Raw genomic sequence first — 19,719 nt, 5'->3', positions numbered from 1 at the left:
CGGCTGCGGGCGTGCACCCGGCCACTCCCTGCCTCCTTCCCGGCTCCTCGCCTCCCGACGCCTCCAGACGTTCTTAAATTACCTGTCCGGGGGAGGTGAGGCGGGAGGCCTCGGCGGAGGACTACAACTCCCATGCGGCGCCGGGCCTGCGCAGGCGCGCCGAGGCTCGGCCCCCCCCTGCCCTGGGATCCCATTGGCTGGGCGAGCCCTAGGTGCGGAGTCCGGATTGGCTGAGGGGCCTGAGGCGACAGATTCCGGAAAGGGGAAAAAGCAGCGGACATGGCGGAGCGCGGCGCGGGCCAGCAACTGTCGCAGGAGATGATGGAGGGTGAGCAGCCCCGCGGGGCGGCGGCCCAGGGGCCCGGCGGGCGGGGGGCGGGGGGCAGCGGCCCGCACCGGCCCCTCCCCAGAGAAACGGGGCGTCCCGCCTCCGGTCGCGGCCCGGGCCCCGCCGCGCGGCCCCTGACAGCTGCCGGCCGGCTGGGAGGGGCGGGGGCGGCCCGGAGGGCGCGGCGGCCCCGGGGGCGCCGGCCGCGGGGAGTGGGCGGCCCGCGGCTGGGGCTGGCGGCGCGGCGGTCGCGCGGCCCGGGCGTCCGCCGGCCGCTTGGAGCCGCGCCTCGAGCCTGCGGCCGGACCCGCGGGTCGGCCCCCGTGCGCCTGGCCGGCGCAGCCCGTGAGGGAGCGCGGCCGCCGCGGAGAAGGGTCCTCTCGAAAGCGAACGGCCCGTGGGGAGGGGTGACAGGCCGCCGCGGGCTTGGTGTGGGCCCCCCGGGCCAGGTCGCGAAGTTCTCACAGTTCTGCAGAGACCGGACTCGGCTCCTGCACTTTGTCGGGGGGGTTGGGGCACATCTCTGCGTGGGGCTGAGTGCGCACGTGCGCGCACGCCGCCGCCCGCGGGAGAGGCAGCCCTGCCCGCGCCCTGCGGAGCTGGGTCCCTGGAGAGGGCGGCGCTCGCCCGCCGGCGCCGGGCGCAGGGGGCGGGGGCGGCGGCGGGGAGGAGGGGCCGCAGGCCTGGGAGGGACGGTCCCACCCTCAAGGTTCGCCCACGTGGGAGACGGAGTGTGGGGGAAACAAAGGTCGTGGTGGCAAAGGAAGCCACCGAGCCAAAGGCCAGGAGTGTGAGCGTGGCCTGTTTGGGGGAGAGTCTGACCAAGGCTGACAGCGCTGGGGTTGAGGGCAGCCGGCCGGAGAGGAGGCGGCGGCGGAGGGGCGGCCCTCTGGGGCTTCGAGGCCCTCCGGTCTTTTTAAGCGAGGAAGTGCCTCGTCCCCCACCCACCCCCAACCTTTAGCCCGGCCACGTCCATGTCTGGGCAAAGGGCGAGTGCAAAACCCAGGCATTTTTCTCTCGTCCGTTCCCACCTCTCCAATTCATTAACGAGCTCTGACGCTCCTGCTTCCTTAAAATCTCAAACCTCTTCCATTCCCGCTGCCAATACCTTGAGCCAGTCCATTGTCCCCAGGGCCCCCAAACCACCTTACTTGCTGGTCCTCTGTCCCATGCCCCAGACCCTCTGCAGTCCTCCTGCCCAGGGCCGGGCCTCGCCGGCCGGCGCCCAGGGAAACTCGCTCGCCCCTGGCCTCGACGGCCCAGCGCCGGTTTGCGCGCTCTCAGAAAGCCGAGCAACCCTAAGAAACCTTTCCAAGCCAAAGTGGCGGACAGCGAAGAAGCGGTTACCTTAGGGCACGGCTCACTAATGGACGCACAAAATCAGGACGAAGCGCAGCCGCTCCCGACGCAGCTCGCCCTTTGGCAGCCTGAGGCAGAGATGCGGGCGGTCCCCCGGGAAGGCGCGCGGGGACACCGCGCCGGCTGGGCCGAGGCTGCCTCTCTGAAGGCTCGCCTCACCACAGAGTGACGCTGTCTTTGCTTTTCACATTTTTTTGTGAAAGAGAAAACGCTCTTTGGAGTTTTTTCATTAGTGTAAACGGGTACTAATGTAGTTCTTTCTTAAAAGTTATGTGGCATAAAGTGAACTTTTGAGAAGCAGGAGACTCCTGTAATTAATTTATTATGTGTCTACTGCTTTTATGTACTGCAAGCTAACTGCTTTTGTGATTTTTCGGACTTAACTCTGGCAACTCTGAGACACAGCGACCATCTTAGGTCCTTTCTGCAGATCTGGAGGCTGAGGCTGGGAGAAGGAAGTCGCTTGCCAGGCTGGGCCTCTAGAAGCAGGATGCAGACTCGGGAAGAGCCGCTGGCCTCCCAGAAGTTTGGGATCAAAGACGAGACTTGGGTTTTAGAACCAGACCCGATTCTCTGGCCGTGACACATAGGCAGGGTCAGCACGAGCCACCGAGAGGCTGGTCGGGGCCTGGCTGGAGGCCCGGCCTTGGGGGACGGTCAGTCGGCCAAGCCGAGGCAGTTGCTGGGGGCAGGCAGGGGACCCACCTGGAGGCTGGAGGTGGCTTCCATTAGGGCCTGTGTTGCCCAGCGTCCTTTCCTGGACGCTTCCCTCCTCAGCCCAGCAGGAGACACAAGGAGGACGCTGCCCTGCCTTCCCCTCTGTAGCTAAGCGGCCTTCGGGGACGAGAAGCCGAACGTTCAGCGGGGCCGGTGGCGGGGCCGGCTGTCAGCGCGGAGCATCCAGGCAGCTCCCAAAGGAGTTTGTGAAAGAGAGCGGGAGAGAGAAACACGATCTGACAGTGTTGCCAGGGAGTTTTTACCAGTCTTTCGTGTTTCATCATTGTCTCATTTATTAATTCAAAAACTACCTCTTCACCAACCCTGCAGAGCTTTGCGCAGGCTGGCGTCGCTGGTGCTGAGGGTTCACATCCACGGCCTTCGCGTGGGGCGTGAGCGCTGCCGGCTGTTTTCTCCTATTTCATTAGTGCTCCCGCCCACAGTCTGATTTGAGTTAGTCTTGATTTCTTTCAGAGCGTGGGCCTGTGAACCAGGCTGGTTTTCTTGGCCACACGGATAGTGGAGCATGGATGAAGGTATGTGGCGGAAGGGTCACAGTGGTCCCCTCGATCCGGCTCTCCAGGCTTCGCTCCACGTCAGCCATAGTGCGTGTAACACAACCCCCCAGGGCTTGCAGAGCACCTGGCGCCCCTTCCTGAGCTCCTGGAGGGCAGGAGCCGTGTGACACTCACCTTCATGCCCGTGTGGTCCCCTTGCCCCTCCCGACCCGAGTCCCCATTCTCCTGCCACTGGACAGATGGCGCCTGGGACACGGAGGATACTCAAATGGTCGTTGAACCAGATTCGACAGATGTTTTGAACGAGGACTTGTTGACTTACCGCCGGGTGCCAGTCTGTCCTGTGTTACGGATGGGAATTCTCATCAATCTGTGTGGGTTCAGTTGACAGGCGGGTCGAGTCCGAAGAATCTGGTGACGAGGAAGGGAAGAGGCAGAGCGGCGGACTGGTGGCGGAGCTCAGCGAGCACAGCCTGAAGGATGGACAGGAGCGGGGGGAAGAGGACCCAGAAGGTACCAGCCCCGGTTACGAACCGCGCCCACGAACGGGGTGGGAGCCGTCAGGGTTGCACGCGCTCTGTGCCCCCTCCCCAAGGCGCTGCCGTGTGCCGTCCCAGGGGGGCCACGGTGCTGGGCGCGGGTCTGCTGGCGCAGCCACAGAGGCCCTCGGGGCTGCTGGCCGCGTCCTGTCTGCTGCCCCCCCGCTGAGTCATAGAGGGTGCCGGCCAGCGGGCGCAGGGCTTGTGGCTCCGCTGGAGGCAGATGCAGGTACTGGTCTCGTGCTAGTGTGTCATCTGGGATGGAACCAGGAAACCATTTTATCAACCACGTGGTCAGAAAGCGAGATTCGCGGTGACCAGTGCGGCCGACGGCTGCGCTTCAGGGTCCCGCCGTATGACACCGGCTGCCCTCTGGGCAGCGCATCTCGTATCCTGGAGGACTCGTTTCTGAGTTCCTCGTCACTGTTTTCGTAGGCCTGGGGTGGACGTCTTCATCGCCTGGGTGTTAGGAAAATCATTTTATGTGGAAAATGTCCCGGGGCCTCCTGTTCTTTCAGTGGATGAAAGGACAGCAGACTGAGTTGGAGACGCGAGAAAGCGGCCCTCAGCCTGTGATGGTCGCCTTTGGCCGGCAGTCTCGGCCCGTTTGTTTGTTGCTTAGCGAGTCAGTGCACTCCAGGGAGAGTGAGAGTGGGAACCTCTCAAGAGGCAGGCGCATGTCCAAGATACATCAAGTAAGAAAAGCAAATTTCCAAGGAGCGTGCGTATTCAGATCCTGCTTTTGCTTAGAGAATATCAGTGACGTGCAGTGTTGCCTGCGTGAGAGGGGAGGTGCATCTGACTGCTGTGGGCGGTGTCTCTGGATTGCACGCTGCTGAGGGCCTGGCACCGCCTGCTGTTCCAGGTTATAACGCAGGGGGGGTTGAGGTGGTCATCGGTCATTTCCCTTTTAATGATAAAAACCAAAACAAATTTTTTTAATAAGTGTTCTTTTTTTAAAAAAGGTTTTTTTAATTTATTTTTAAAGAAAGGGAGGAAGAAAGAAAAAGGGAGAGAGAAACATTAATAGGCGGTTGCCTCTCGTGCTCCCCCTACTGGGGACCTGGCCCACAACCCAGGTCTGTGCCCTGATTGGGAATCGAACCAGCGACCCTCTGGTTCACAGGCCGGCACTCAATCCACTGAGCCACACCACCCAGGGCCCAAAACAACTTTTTAAAACAACACTGCTCTCTGTTCCAGTGAAGGTGACTGGTAACTATGGCAACCTAACTTTAGGGCGGAGGAGAGCACCACAAAAGCACCAGCTGCCTTCGGAACTGCAGACCTGGTGTCTCCGCAGAGGCGTGGGCGGGATACGTGCAGGGGTGATGGGCGGAGCTCTCAGTGCCACCAGACGGGGCCGACGCTTGAGCAGGTGGGAGCGCCCCTGTCCTCACACAGGGACCCTGCTGCTTGCGTGGGGCTGGACGGTTGGCAGAGCCCCGTCCTGGCCTCCTCTCCCTGCTGCGGGAAGCGGCTCGCTCCGACTCGCCCCAGGGCACACGGCTCCGAAGGGGCAGCTGCCCGGGAACCGGTCGTCCGAACCGGCAGGCCCCCTCCAGCACAGTAGCTGAGCAGAAGTTCCCGGGGGATGTCGGAGGCCTTGGAGGGACCCGGACTCGCACCCGCCTGTATTTAAATCTTGAGTTCAAATAAAGTGATTCAAACGTGCCAACTGTTCCCTTTTATTTATTTTCCCTGAGATATCAAAAAGTACGATCAGTGCATAATACATCGTAAAAATGTTCTAGGCTGGTCACTTTGTTCCAAAGGTTAGGTTGACCTTTGGGGGGCCTGTCCTGTGCTGGGTGGATCGCAGACAGAACCCCGTTAGGCCGCAGGCCCACAGCCCCGAGGAGCTGGGGACAGCCCCGCTCCCCCCGCTGGCCGGCCTGGTGGTCAGCGACGCCCCTTTGCTAAAGTGCCCTGGTTTGGACACTGAGCGGCTGGGTGCCCCGCTTTTGTTGCTGCAGCCTCCTGGGCCCTGATGCTGAACTTGGGCTGTCTTGGAGGAGGGGCAGGTAACTTGGGTATGTCTCTTGGTTTCACTCAGCTTCTTCTACCTAATTCTTAGGTGGGTGATATCCCATAAAGTTACGGATAAACTGTAAGTGACACTTTAAAAAATCCAGCTGCTCCTGAGCGATTGGAAAAGGCGCAGTGAAAAGATTAGGCAGTGACGTCGGCGAGAGCGGGGCCAGCATGTCCTGACCGAGCAGGTCCTGTGCCAGGGGTGCCCCCGTCCCCCGAGGCCTCCCGTCCAGGGCCCACAGGCCGCCGGTCCTCAGCGGGCGGGGGGCTGCAGCCGGAGCAGACACTGTCTTGTTGCCGGGAGGGGCGGCAACGGGAGCCAGGCACGACGGCCACAGCTGAGTCCCAGGACGTGGAAGGGTGGCTGCGCCCCGCCCCCACCCGGAGCAGTGCCCCGAGACAGGCAGCCAGGCGTCTGCCACCAAAACGGGCAGGGACCGCGGGGTTCTGTAGAGAAACGCCTCCCGCCCCCAATTCAAGCAGAGGTCACTCAGTGGGAGAAGAAATCATAAGACAGTTGGCAACATCAAGGAATTGCTCTTTTTACGAGCTTAACAAACCCTTTGAACATAAATGCTTCAATAGGTTCCGATGGGATGAAGGGGGTGCTGCTGACTCGGGGCGTCAGCTCCGCAGCGAAGGCGGCTCCTACAGCCTCCTCCGGGCGGTCCCAGGGGTGAGGCCCGGCCTGGACGGAGGTCCCTGGCCGGAGTCGGCTTCCTGACTCCCAGGCAAGAAGCGCCTCTACATCACTGACAGGGCCGCGCCCGTCCCCCGCCTGCTCGCAGAGCTCTGCTCCGTTCGGTTTTGCACTTTGCAGACAGTTGTTTGTAGATGCCGGGCCACTTTCAAAACAGTAAAAGGCACACCCTGCAACATCTGACGTGCCCACCGTGGTCCACAGTCACACGGTCTGATTTGTCGCCACAGGCTGGGGTGGGGGTGGGTCGGCTGCTGCCAGTTGCGCAGTTCTGGGCGTCTGGGTTGGGCGGCGGCCTCCGCGCTCCTCTCTGCCAGCGTGTCCTCTCTCGGGACGCCCAGCGGTGCAGACAGAGGTTTGGGGACCTTTGCTGGTGGCTGAACTCGGGGAAACTCATTGCTGGGAAGCTCACCCTGGGGGAGCAGGGCGTCAGTTAGCCCTCCGCGGCGTCTTGGCCTCCAGATGCTGCCGGTCGGCGGGGCCCAGGCTCCAAGCCAGGCGGCCTGCATGCTGGCGCGTCGCGCCCCGGCCGGGCTGCTGCCGCTGCAGCGGGGGCTCGGGGAGGGCCCTCTCCTCCCCTCTCTCTCACTTTTTCAGGACAAGAGCTGCCTGTGGACATGGAAACGGTTCACCTGGACAGAGACGCCGAGGTAACGCCGCCCCCTCGGCCCGCCGCGGGGTGCGGTGACGGGCTGCGTCGCACCAGGGTGGCTTGCACGCGGTGCCGGTCAGCCAGGGCCTCCCGAGGAGAGGCCGTCCGCCCTGCCCTGGGCTGCGTCCTCGGGCCCCTTGTGTCTGTGGTGACAGCAATCAGAGCCCCACGCGTGTCCGCCCGCTGTGGCGACACGAAGGTGGGGTCCTGGCGTCCCCACCCGAGCAGCCGTCCCCCTGCAGGCCGCGCAGAGCGCAGGCTGCGGCTCGCTGGGCCCCGCCGGGGCCGTGGTCGGCGCGGCCTGGCGCTGGGGGAGCTGGGATGAGAGGGAGAGGCTCCCGCCAGTTTTGCATAAAACAATGAATCACAGCTGAACGCGGGAGCCTCCCGGGGCTCCCCGCGCCCCTGTCACCTGTCTGCTGCAGGCCCCACGCGGCCCGGGCTCTCCGGCCCCCCGGCGCCCTCACCGCGCCCCCAGCAGGCTGCCTCCTTAGCTCCTGTCCCAGGAGGCGGGCCCCGGCGCGCCTGCAGCTACGCCCGACTCCCCTCTGTTCCAGGACGTCGACCTGAACCACTACCGCATCGGGAAGATCGAAGGGTTTGAGGTTCTGAGGAAAGTGAAGGTGAGAGGAGGCCTGTCGTCCCCTGCGGTGCCTGGCGGCCCCTGCCCCACCCCCCTCCCGCCCCCGCCGCAGGCCATCGATAATGCCTCACGGAGGACACTCTGGCAGAGTCGATTCCAGCCCCGCAGGAGGCACAGCCTCCACCGGAACTGCTGCTGGGCGTCCGTGGTTGGGACGCGCAGGCCTGCAGAGCAGTGCAGGCGGCTGGGGCTCAGCCCGCGTCTGGTCAGCGGCTCGGAACCGCTGCGACTCGCCAGGCCTTGGGTTAGGGCCCGCCAGACTGGGTAGTCCGGAGTCACCTGAGTTAAATTTGTTCTCAAAACCGAGGGCAGGGCTTCACTCTGCCAGGCAAGGGCACACGGCCCAAACTGACCCCGGCCTGCCCCCCGAGTGGGCCTGCTGGGTGGGAGCCTGCCCCAGCCTCCCTGTGGGGGCCCGCCAGCCCGCCCCGGCCCCTTTCTAGAGAACAACAGGGGAATGAAAACCTCGGCCCCTCGCCAAAGGCTTCCCGCACCCGTAACCCAACTGGCCTTCCCGCGAGCACCCCGCTCGTTGCCCACGTCAGGTGTCCTCTTCCACACCCCCAGACGCTCTGTCTCCGTCAGAACCTAATTAAGTGCATCGAGAACCTGGAGGACTTGCAGAGCCTCCGAGAGCTGGACCTTTATGACAACCAGATCAAGAAGATTGAGAATCTGGACACACTGGCAGAGCTGGAGTGAGTCCCAGGACCCGGGGCAACCGAGGACTGTCCGTGTCCCCAGGGCCGACCTGCGCCCTGGCTCGGGCCTGGCGAGGCCACCGCTGCCCTGGGTCCTGCCCTTCCGGCTCCGTAGGTGGCGGCAGCTTGCCCAGCTCCCGCCTGCGAGTGAACCTTGGGGCAGAGGCTGCTGGCTCGTCCGGTCGGGGCTGCCGTGGTGGTCCCGGGAGCCGGGTGGGGGCCCTGCGGCTGCTCCCGAGGGCGGGGGGCGGGGTTCCGCCCCTGAGACACCAAGACTGAGTTCTGTGTGGCCTGTGCTCACGCAAAAAAAATGCATGTTTTGCTCATTCCAGGATTCTAGATATTTCTTTTAATCTACTGAGAAACATTGAAGGGGTGGATAAGCTGACACAACTGAAGAAACTCTTCTTGGTCAACAACAAAATCAGTAAAATCGAGAACCTGAGCACCTTGCAACAGCTGCAGATGCTGGAACTGGGGTCCAACCGCATCCGGGTAGGCGCGGGGCGCTCATGCTCCAAGCGGCGCGGGTCTGTTTGCCCCTAGAAACAGGGAAGGTATTTTTCAGAGAACACGTGAACCGGGGTCCGTGTCAGCAGGAACGTTCACCCCTGCGGACGGCCTGGCCCTCCCGTGCGCTGGCCCCGCCGAGCCCGCCCCGGCCGGAGCTGAGCTCCCAGCAGCCCCTGCAGCCAGGCCCCTCCGAGGCGCGCAGCCTTCCACTGTGCGGGCGCAGGCGGTCCCGAGCAGGGAGGCCAACAGCCACCAGCCGTCCCCAGGGCCACGGGAAACCTCGTCAGCCCTAGACCCTGCCACCCCCCAGGGCTCGGGCAGTGGAGACGAGGTGGGAAGCTGAGGGAGCCCTGGCCCTGCAGACTCCCAGCCCCCAAACGGCGCGGGGAGGGGCCCTGGGCGGGGAGCGGGGTCACAGACAGACTGACATCAATCAGTTGAGGGGGGCGGCCCACCAAGAGGAGAGAGGCTCCGCAGGGCAGAGACAAGGCTGCCTGCCAGCCGGGAGGCCATCGTCTCCACAACTGGCTTCCATGTGGTTTCGGGAGTTCCTCAGGTGGCAGCCAGCCCGAGGCCCCTGAGCGCTGGGCGGCACCCAGAGCACAGCGCGGCACCCAGAGCACAGCAGGGCGGCTCTGTCTGGGGCCTCTGCGGCCACCGTTGCGGTGGTGCGGCCGCAGACAGCAGAGCGGTGCCTTGGAAGCTGTAGAGCGGCGAGAGGGCAGTGTCCCATGGAGTGTCTCCGTGGCACATCCTGGGAGACGGCGGCTCATCACAAGTGGCCACAGGCCGTGGCCGTGAAGGGGCCCCCATCCTGGACCCTCCACCGAGTCGTGCTGTGCCTGCGGGCGAGCCGCGCCTCCTGCTCCTCCCGGGGCCTGGCCCTGCCAGCTCGCGCCGCTCGGGCTGTATCGTGTCTGCCGAGAGGCTTGCAGTCAGCTTGTTGGGGGGGGGGGCGGGGGCGGGGGCGGGGGCGGTGTGCGCAGACACGGGAGGGAGGCCTAGGCAGCGCAGCTCTTGGAACTACCTGCTGTGCCCACACCCAGCAGAGCTCAGGGCCAAGCAGGGAGCGCACGAAAGGGCATGGGGTCCTGCGTGGGCGGCTCATTTTGGGGAGATGGAGGCTCTTGGGAACATGCTGTGACAAACCCCACAAGACCAGCAGGATGGTGCCGACTCAGAACTGGGAACTGGGGGGACTTGACAGACCTAGTCCCTGGGTTTTCAGACTGTCCTCTGAGCCCTGGAGGTTTGGGAGTGAGCCCAAGGGACAAGGACCCCCGCCTGTCCTCAGTTGTGTTCTGCACTTCCTGTAAGGTGTCACTGGGCAGCTTCCCGGGGGCAGCGCTAACTCGCCCGCCACCCCAAGGCCAAGTCCAGAGAGTGCTGCCCGCTCCCTGGACGAGCAGGGTGGCCGCACCTCGCCGACGGTTGCTCCGCCCTCCCCGCAGGCCATTGAAAACATCGACTCGTTGACCAGCCTGGAGAGCTTGTTCCTGGGGAAAAACAAGATCACTAAGATCCAGAACCTGGACGCACTCTCCAACCTGAGAGTCCTCAGCATGCAGGTGCCTCCGGCTGTGCGGCTGCCCCGCCCCCACCCCGCCCCATCTGTCCCCCGCTGGTCCCGAGGGCGGAGCAGGCCCAACATTAGCTTCCACACTGGCACACGTGGGGCACGCGTCTGTTGGAGGAACCTTCCAGCCTCCTCCTGATTAGAGTCCCAGCTGGGTTGCAGGCAAAGGCACATCCTTAGGAGAATGAGCTTGTTCCAAACGCTCCTAAAGTGTTTGGCTCAGTGGTGCACATGGTTCCTTCCACGTCTGCCTTTGTGCGGACTGCCAGCCCCGCGACTGGGGGCCCGGCCGCACCAGACTGTTCCTGGACTCCTGTGCCCCCTCTTGTCAGCAGCAGGGAGCGGGACCAGGCCCTGGGGGCAGGAGGTGGTGGGTGTTCTGGCGACGGTCCCACATGTGGCAGAGCCTTGTCCTTTGAGTCACAACATACCCTGAAAGAAATGAGCATTTAGTTTAGAATTTTCAGTGACTTTACTGCTTAATTACTCGGTGAGTTGAGGCAAACCCTCCCCGAACAAGTGAAACCAGCAGTCGTTTGCGTAGAAACCTTGGGCCTCGCCCAGGAGCTGTGGCCCAGGACGCAGACTGGAAGCGCGGCTTCCCTTCCCCGCAGAAGCCTGTCTCGCCTGCTGTGCGTAGCAGCGAGAGGGCCCTTCCCTGAAGCCCCTCGCACGCCCCTGCCCGGCTCTGACGGCTGGCGGCTCTCCCCACAGAGCAACCGGCTGACCAAGATCGAGGGCCTGCAGAGCCTGGTGAACCTGCGGGAGCTGTACCTCAGCCACAACGGCATCGAGGTCATCGAGGGCCTGGAGAACAACGTAAGAGGTGCCCTCGTCCATCCGGGCGGGCGGGCAGGCGGGCGTGGCCAAGGGCCCTCCCTCCAGGGCTGGTCTCCAGCAGGCGCCTCTGGGGCTTCCTCGGGGGCCTGCCCAGCCCAGCAGACAGAAAGGCCCTCCCCCCCACCCCCACCCGGGGCACGCGGGACAGCGCCCTGCAGGGGCTCCGAGCTGTCGCTGGGCCCACAGCTGGTGTCGCCTCCACGGAGGCACGGGACCCCGCCAGGGCGGCACTCCCTGCTCGGCACCCGCGGCCTCGCAGGTGTCCGCGGGGCTAGAAAACCCTCCTTGCGGGCGCACGCCCCGCACCCCGACACTGCAGAGGCCACGGGGACAGCGCACCTCACCAGCCAGGACGAATGGCCGGGCCAGTCCTGGGGCTCCCGCACCTTCCTCCCTCTTCCAGCGCCGCACCGCCCTGGGGCGACAGGCCTGTGCCGCTCCCCCGCCTCTGCCAGAGCTGCTCCTGCTCAGCCAGGGCGGCCTTGGGTGCGTGAGTGCGGGGCCGAGCCCCAGCCCGCACGGCCACCTGCAGGCTGACGGCTTTCCTCAGGGCGGCGTGCGCAGGCACAGTGCCCCCGCCCCGTGCTCCCTGGCCGCTCTCCGCCCTGTTCAGGGGCCGCGGCGGGGGCGGCGGCGGCGGCGCCTTGGTCAGGAGGGGCTGCTCTGGCCTTTGCCGCAGCCCCGGGGCCTTGTCGCTACAAGGGATGTCACAGGGAATCCCTGCTCTGCCTCTGACGTCACCAACGTCTACGTAAAGTTTTGGGAAAGTCACGATTTGCCAGCACGTTTAGTCACCCTCCTCTGTACCCGAGGCAGAACTCTGAGAGGGGTCTGTGGGCGGAAGCGGTGGGCCGGCTGCGCTCACAGGGCGCCCCGGCTGAGGAGCTGCGCCGGTGGGGAGCGGCAGGCCCTGCCGCCCGTCACGAGACCCCGTTACGAGACCCCAGGAGTGGGCGGGCCGGTTGGGCCCAGCGAGCAGCAGCGAGAGGCCAGGCGTCCGAAACAGAACGGAGCAGCCGCGACCCCAAGGGCAGCCGCGGGTCACACGTTTGTCCTGACCCAAGGGCTCTCCCCTGGGGGCCTGTCAACAGAAAGCCAGACACTCGCCTGCACTGGGTTGGGTCTCCTCACCTGCCTGGCTGTCATCGCTGTCGGGGGGAGTAAGGCAGTAAATGGGGCTTTTGCCCAAAGGGCGAGTCCCTGTCCCAACAGCAGAGACTCCCCTGCCCCCGCGCTTCGTGCCCACTCCCCACCCCCTGCCTCCCACCCCCACTCTGTGAGCCGCACCTTCCTTGGGGTCTCCCTGGGCCCTCGGCCCACGCTCCCCAGGCGGGAGTCGGAGCCTCTGGTGCCTGCTTTCCCCACTTCCCTTTCGATGGAACACAGGGAGGTTCTCACCCGCTGGCTTTCGAATGACCTTTCGAAACGTGCAGCTCCCCAGAACAGCCTGAGGTGTTGAGAACCCGACCCAGCTCCTGCGTGCAGAGCCCCGGGCGCCCGGCTGGGGGTCAGATCCGCCGGTCCCTGCCCCCCCAGTGCAGGCCACGGGCGGGAAAGCCCTGCCGCGGGGACGGCCCTGGCTGCCGCGGCCCTGCTCCCGCCGGGCACCGGGGGCTGCTCCCAGGCCCCGCTCAAGCCCCCTCGGCCCTGACGCCCTGAGCACTGCAGGCGCTCACCAGGCCAAGGCCACGGGTCAAGCCCACCGTGAGCGCCCAGCACCTGCAGACGCAGCCCTGCACCGTGCGGGGCCCAGAGAGGGCGTGGCCGGGGCGGAGCCGGCGGACGCGGAGCCGGGCAGTGGGGCCGCCCGTAAGGAGTCGGACACTAGGGCCGGAGCCCGTCTGAGCGGGTGGAGTTGCTGGCCACTTGTTAGGGGGAGGGGGGATTTTAACTGGGACATCTTCAGCTCTCCCTTAAACCCGGGGCGCAGTGCGGATGGGAGGAGGGGCCTGGTCCGAAAGGCAGAGGCCCAGGCGTGCGCACCGCAGGCCGTGGGCCCGCTCCTGAGTGGCTGCCGGGTGGGGGGGCCGTGCCGGTTGGTTGGGTCAGACTCCAGCAGGGTCGGCTCTCAAGCACTGCGGCGCTTCGTGGGCCGGGCAGTCAGCCTGCGCTGGGCGTGCGGATGGAGGCCAGGGCGCCGTCCGCCTGGGGCTGGGCTCCACGCCCCTCCCCGCCACCCCCTCCCCTGGCTCTCCATTCCAGGCCCAGCAGCCCTTCCTCCTGGCGGCCCCCCCAGGGTACGACAGCCTCCTGGGCCCAGCTGCCCCCCTCGTCTGCACGAGCTCCCACCCTGGGCCAGCCCAGGCGCCTCGCTCCTGAATGAAGAGAGACACGACTCAAGTCTTAGTGCCGTGCGCGCGGTTGAGGCAGTCACCGAGGGAGAGCCGCCGCCACACCCCGGGGCCCAGAGCTCCCTGCGCTTTTCGGCGGGGTCCCTGCCCTCCCCGGAGCCGCCGTCCCTGGGGCCTGGGGCCAGGCGTCCGGGGGCCCAGGGGTCGGGTCAGACAGACCAGTTTGAAACCCCACGATACTGGGGCAGGCGGTAGGGGCTGCCAGCCAGGGTCCCTGCCGCACACCCCCCTCCTGTGAGGACAGCGAGGGCGGTGGCCCCACAGCTCCCAGCCACGCACATGGCCACGCAGTCACCGTTGACCTGCGGTAACTCGGGGCAACTGTTGTTCCCTTGTTTTAGAATAAACTCACGATGTTGGACATTGCGTCAAACAGAATCAAAAAGATTGAGAATATCAGCCATCTAACAGAGCTGCAGGAATTCTGGGTAAGTGCAGCGCCCACTGGGGTGGGCAAGCGCAGCGGTCGGTGAGGCCGGGGCTCCGGCCCTGGCTGAGGTAGGCGAGGGGCAGGGCGGCCGTGGCGTCAGCACCACCAGGAACTTGTTAAAAATGCGCGTCTCCGGCCCCACCCCAGCCCGAAGGGACGTCCTGTGAGCCCCAGGGAGACACGGCACACGTGGCTGAGAGCCCAGGTGTGGGGCGGGGCGGCCGAGAGTGGCCACGCAGCCAGCGGGCCCGCGGCGCAGGGGATGGTGGGTGTCCTCGGTCGTCCAGTGGCTCCCAGCACGGCTTGGGGGTCAGCGGGAAGAGAGCAGACGTCTGGTCTGTGGGCTGCGAGGTAATGGCCGAGTCGGCCTCAGTGTCACGGTCCCTTGGGTGGGCGTTCCAGGCAGGCTCACCCATCTCCCCGAGCCCGTGTCCCGCCCAGCCGCTCAACGGGTGGCGCTGTCCTCGGTGCGGGATTCTAACCCGAGACGCGTGCTGAGTCTAAGGTGTGACTCCGCCTCCTCGTCGGGCTGGGCTGTGGGCCCTGCTGGCGTCCTGTCCAAGTGTCCTGAGAACACAGGTGGCCTGCAACGAAAGCGTCCCTTGACCCTTATCCATAGCACTGGTCCTTGGGTCGTGTCTGACGTGGCGCCAGAGCATGTCAGGGAGGCCAGAGCCTGACCGTGAGATGGCAAAGGTGGGCTGGGCTAGCGGGGACCGGTGTGAACCCCACGGCCCCAGGCAGCCGCCCTGCGGGCCGGCGCGGCTGCTGGGGGGCTGGGCAGGTTGCCCTGAAGGGATGTGGCCCTGGAGGGACCAGGGAACCGCACGGAGAAACCCACCAGTGGGGGCGGGGCCGGGGCTGGCACCGCAGCACGAGCAGGGGACACCGAGGGGGCGTTTCTGAGGTGGGGGCCCCCCTCCGTGCCCGGCCGAGGACACGGGCTGGCCGTGGGCGGCGCGCGCCCCTCCGGTGCAGCAGGCGTCCCTACAGCTAGAGAGGCCCCTGCCGAGCCGCCCGTGGACCATGAGGTCACGGAGGGTGGGTAGCGATGCCTGTGAACACCCAAAGTGTCTCCTGTCACTAACGCTGAAATGGGGAGACAGGCGTCGGGCTCCCAGGTCAGCCAAGACTTTGTGGGCGGCAGAGGCGGCTGGCCTGTGATGCAGGGGTGACACGGGGCTGCCCTGTGGTAAAGGAGGCCTTTCTAACGTGTGTGTGCATGTGTCTGTGTGTGCGCATGTCTGTGTGCCTGTGTCTGCGTGTGTGCCTGCACGTGTGTGTGTGCATGTGTGTGTGCGTGTGCGCATCTGCATGTCTGTGCTTGTCTGTGTGCATGTGCCCCCCCCCCAGATGAACGACAACCTCCTCGAGAGCTGGAGCGACCTGGACGAGCTGAAGGGAGCCAAGAGCCTGGAGACCGTGTACCTGGAGCGAAACCCGCTGCAGAAGGACCCGCAGTACCGGCGGAAGGTGATGCTGGCGCTGCCCAGCGTGCGGCAGATCGACGCCACCTTCGTGAGGTTCTGACTGTCCGCGCCCCCGCCCGCCCCCTCTCTCCAAGAGAACTGCCCGGCCACGGTTTTTAATCCGCCCGTTGCTCCTGACACCGCCACTGTATCAACGGTCACAACCCAACGGCAATAAAAAGGCGCTGAGTGATCCCTGCCGCGTGTGCCGCCGCTCGCCGCTGAGAGGCGTTGCCGTTGCCGGCACCACGTGGGGTCCCGTGCTCCGTGCTCCGTGCCCGCGGAGGGAGGTTGCCCGGGCCCCGTAGGCTGTGGGCGCCCGGTCGGGGGCCATCCCAGCAGCCTGGCCCGTCCGCTCAGAGCTTTCCAGTCTTTTGTACCAGTCGATGCCAGTATTTAAAAACTATACACGTTAGAGAGAAAACAGCGGGTGAGGGGGGCCCGGCCCTCAGGCTGTGACCCTCAGCTCGGCCCTTGCCAGCCAGCCGCCCTCAGGCAGGCCCTGCCCCCCGCAGCCGCGGCCCCCGAGGCCGCATCGCCCGACAGACGGCCGCCCCTCGGAGCCCCCGCAGAGCCGGCCCCGGGCCGCAGTGGCCCTGCCTCCCGCTCTGGCCCCGCCGTTGTGTTGGCTCCCGTTTCACACTGTTTGCCTCGGCGGCCCCTGGGGTCTGCATTCCGTCCACATGGACCCTGTCACCCTCTGTCGTCCTCGGGGGCCCCCCCCCAACTCCGGTGCTGCCCCGTCCAGCACAGGAGCCACGCGCTGCCCGCCGTGGCCGGTTCCATTCACATTTAATTTCGTGAAAATAAAGTGGAATTAAACATGCGGCTTCTCGGTTGCGCGCGGCACATCCCAAGTGCTCAGGAGCCACATCCCTCGAGGGCGCCCATGCGCAGCCACGGAACGCTGCCCCGGCCCCAGCCCCCGTGCGCACGCTGCTGCCGGGAGCGCTCGGGCGGCCGCCCTCGCCGGGTGGGGGCGGAGGCGTGGCTGCGGCTGCCTCTGTGGGAGGGCATGCCCGAGCCCTGACTTCGGTTGCTGCCAGAACAGACTGCGCGGCCTGACAGTGGGCGCCCCCTGAAAAGCAAATGCTGGGAGAGCGGAGGCGGGTGGGCAGGGCCTGGCCCCAGGCTGCCGCCCCGCACCCTGCCCTGGCCCGACGCCGTCCGTGTCTGTCTGGGGTCAAAACAGACAGTTTTAGGCTCAAGGATTTGAGTGCCTTTGCTGAAAAAATTACTCAGAGGAAGCTTCCACCCAGAAAAGAACCCATATGAACCTGAAAGGGTGAAACATCATGTAGAAGCAGCAGCGGGGAGCAGTTAAACCCGCAAATGTTGCCCCTGAAGAGCGTGCGGTGACAGGGCCCTTGTGACTGGCGGGACGGGGCACAGACACGCCGGGTGCAGAGCGAGGTCGCTGTGCACGGAACCTGGGGCGCCAGATGCGAAGGCTCCCTACGTTCACCCTGCTGGAGAGAAGGGGGCAGTAAAGTTTATGGGAAAACAGGCATTTCAAGTAACCACTAGTAGAACATTAATTAGTTAGGAAACACCTAGGAGAAACCAAAATCTTGCAGCGAAGGGAGGCACGGGCGCGGAGCGGGCAGCCGTCAGCCGGCACCCTCGTGGGGCCGGGGACCAGGGACCCTCGGAACGGGTCACGAAGGGAAATCCAGCGTCTGTGCTTTAACAGGCATTTAACAGTTACAGAAAAAGGGTGAGGGAAGGGGAACGTGCTAGGTCCAGCCAGTCCTAATCAAAGTTCCATCTGATTATTTGAGCAACTCATTAAACTTTATATGGAAAGTAAAAAGGTCCACGCTGAACCTGGAAACTTTGAAAAAGCTCAACCCGCTTTGAAAAAACGTCAGCAGAGGCTAGCGGCTGGGTTCGGACAGCTGCAGGCTCCGCCCGGAGGAGGCGGGGCCACGCTGGCCAAAGCCCTCGGTGGGGAAAGCAGGCTGGAGAGGCCGTGGGGAGGGGGCAGCCTGCCGTGAGCTCCGAGGGCAGAAGAGCTCCTCACGGCCCCGGAAGCGCAGGCATGGGACAAGGTTTGGATGGGTTTCTGACATAAAAAAGAAAATCCCGGTAGAAGGGAGAGCACCGTCGACAGGCCGCAGACAGCAGACAGGAGGTGCTGCCATGTTTTAAACCTGCACAGGCCCAATAGGAGGTGTGAAGAATTACCCCAAGTTGGAGAAAAGAAGACAGGAGTCTGAAGAGAGACAGGCCAGGGCAAGAGCAGGCCACGAGCCCCGGCCGGTGCGGCTCCGTGGGCCGGGCGCCCGCCTGTGACCCAGGGGTTGTAGGTTTGACTCCGGCCAGGGCGCCCGCCTGGACTGCGCGCCGGGTCCCTGGTGGGGGCATGTGGGAGAGGCCACTGTTGGTGGTTTGTCTCCCTTTCTCTCTCTCCCCTCACTGACCCTCTCTTTAAAATCAAAAAATGAAAAGATTTCTTTTTAAAAAATGTTGAAAGAAGAGCACTCCCCATGGTGCCTGCAGACGGGACGGGGTGGGCGTGGGGAGCAGCCCGAGCGCGGCCCCGGTGCCGGGCGGCCAGGACACCGTCCAGGAGGCTGGCTCTTGGAGCGGGGATGGCGGGAGGAAAGGAGCCGGCCGGGCGGCCCTGCTGGTGGCCCGCCCCTCCGGCCACGAGCAGGACAAGCGAAGGTGCTGGGGGAGCCGCCAGCGTGCCGCACGCCCTGACACCAGCGCAGGCAATACTGAAAGAAGCTAATTGAAGGGGAAAGGCAGGGGCGCCGCCCAGCTGGCAGTGACCCCACGGGGGCCGCTCGCCCCAGTAGTTTTGTTCAGACCAGCAACGGGCCTGCCCCAAGGAGTGAGGCCCGCTTGTCCCAGACCCGCCCTGCAGGGCTGCCCCTCCCCCACGGCGCCGCAGCCGGGGAGCTGGAGACAACGTGCTTGGCCGGTGAGGCCGCTTTCCTGAGGAGAAGGGCAGGGGCAGCGGCTTGGTGTCTTGAATGTGGACTTGATGGCTGGCCTGCCGCAACCATCTTGCAACCATGAGGCAAGGGCTCTGGCCCTGACTTCCTGGAGCCGCTGAACCCGCCCGGGGGGCCACCCCTTCCCACTTCCTGTGAGCTGAGGAAGGTCTTTTCGTTAAGCCACAGCTGTTGGAAGCTTTTTATTTGAACTTCCACCCAGTGTATGTCTGAATGTTACATAAATGGATATTAAAAATTTTGGTCAAATGAAGGTGATGTAGCAAATCCTGGGCATGGGCTCTTTCTAGTGCTTTGGACCCAGCAAGACACCTGTGCCAGGTGTCCCATAGCTTCCTTCCTTCCTTCTTTCTCTAAAACTGCAAAAGTAACACAACTTTTAAAAATTTCAAACCATAAAACACCGCAGAGTAAAAACAGAAAGGCGGGCCCAGGATGTGTCCTCGTCCCGGTGCCTCCAGGCACGTCCCCCCGGGTGCGGCGGCCTCCAGCCGGGCCGAGCCCCCTCCGACCCGTCCCCCCTCTGACCCGTCCCTGGGCCGGGCTCCTCCTCCATCCGCAAGGGCAGAGCTCGACCCCAACAGGCGCCTCGGGGCCGAGCCGCCACCGCTCTCAGGCCCAGGGTGTCCCGGCGGCTGCCGGGCTCTGCAGGGCGTGACGGGGAGCCTGGCCACAGTGGCTGACCCTCCATTCAAAGGCTCCCAGGAAGGGGCGCGGGGACTGCAGGGGAGGGAGGGACCAGGCACAGCCCCGGCCCGGACGGGGGTCTGATTCGGAGGTTTCACGGGGCAGAAGCGGCACAGGGCAGGGAGCCACGCGTGCCCAGGGGTCTGTGGGGGGGAGGGCTGGGACCCCCTCTCCCAGGTGGGCCCTGCACTGGTGGCTGTGCCTGAGGCCACGCCCAGGGCAAGGCAGGCCTTTCTCTGCCACCTGGGCCCCCTGTGGGCCCTGGGGGGCTCCCTAAGCAAACAGCGGGGAGTGCAGGCGCGGCATTTGCATGGCCCCATGGAAATGTGCAGCCTGTTTGCAGACTCTCGAGCACACGCCCTCCGCAAACAAAGGAAGATCCTGTTCTAGGCGCTGGGAGACCCGGCCTGCCCTACACCCCCCACCCTGAGCCCTGCACCTCTGCTGGGCGCGGTCCTGGCATGCGAGTGGCTCTCGCTGCCCGCGCAGGGCCTCCCGCCAGGCCAGCCCAGCCTCACCGCTCAGACCAGCCTTCCGAGGCCTCTTCAGGAAGCCACTGTGCCAGGTGGGGACCACTCCACATTGCCCAGGTACAGGGGCCAGGGGCAGAGGGGCTCCGGGGAGGCTGAGGAGCCACCCACCCCACCCAGGCCCAAGGGCGCTGGCGTCCGAGGCCTGGCCGGGTCTGCTCCAGGCCCC

At 65.1% G+C, this 19,719-nt stretch overlaps 1 protein-coding gene across 2 annotated transcripts; it reads left to right on the top strand.

The window, feature by feature from the left end:
* On the top strand, window positions 1-15,635 carry PPP1R7 (protein phosphatase 1 regulatory subunit 7). 2 transcript variants are annotated; one of them, XM_054570419.1, is made up of 10 exons: window positions 1-328; window positions 3,307-3,435; window positions 6,793-6,845; window positions 7,405-7,470; window positions 8,076-8,188; window positions 8,524-8,686; window positions 10,156-10,272; window positions 10,995-11,099; window positions 13,813-13,899; window positions 15,255-15,635. In XM_054570419.1, exons 1-10 carry the CDS (start codon window positions 280-282, stop codon window positions 15,429-15,431), a joined length of 1,059 nt encoding a protein of 352 aa, XP_054426394.1. In that variant the 5' UTR covers window positions 1-279; the 3' UTR covers window positions 15,432-15,635. The 2 variants fall into 2 exon arrangements, with proteins under 2 accessions (XP_054426394.1, XP_054426393.1); XM_054570418.1 differs by having other exon boundaries at window positions 79-328; window positions 8,058-8,188.
* The last annotated feature ends 4,084 nt before the right edge of the window (window positions 15,636-19,719 follow it).

Source organism: Pteronotus mesoamericanus, unplaced genomic scaffold (assembly GCF_021234165.1).
Source record: "Pteronotus mesoamericanus isolate MK-2021 breed Mesoamerican mustached bat unplaced genomic scaffold, CSHL_Meso_final contig_203, whole genome shotgun sequence".
Classification (NCBI taxonomy): domain Eukaryota; kingdom Metazoa; phylum Chordata; class Mammalia; order Chiroptera; family Mormoopidae; genus Pteronotus; species Pteronotus mesoamericanus.
This window is presented reverse-complemented; position numbering and strand designations above follow the sequence as displayed.

What these genes read in the sequence shown, in the direction of transcription:
- PPP1R7 (XM_054570418.1), top strand. Translation starts at nt 280, where the DNA reads ATGGCGGAGCGCGGCGCGGGCCAGCAACTGTCGCAGGAGATGATGGAG. An exon ending in TGGGGTCCAACCGCATCCGG is followed by an intron (nt 8,687 to 10,155) that starts GTAGGCGCGGGG and finishes CCCTCCCCGCAG; the next exon opens with GCCATTGAAAACATCGACTC. An exon ending in CAGAGCTGCAGGAATTCTGG is followed by an intron (nt 13,900 to 15,254) that starts GTAAGTGCAGCG and finishes CCCCCCCCCCAG; the next exon opens with ATGAACGACAACCTCCTCGA.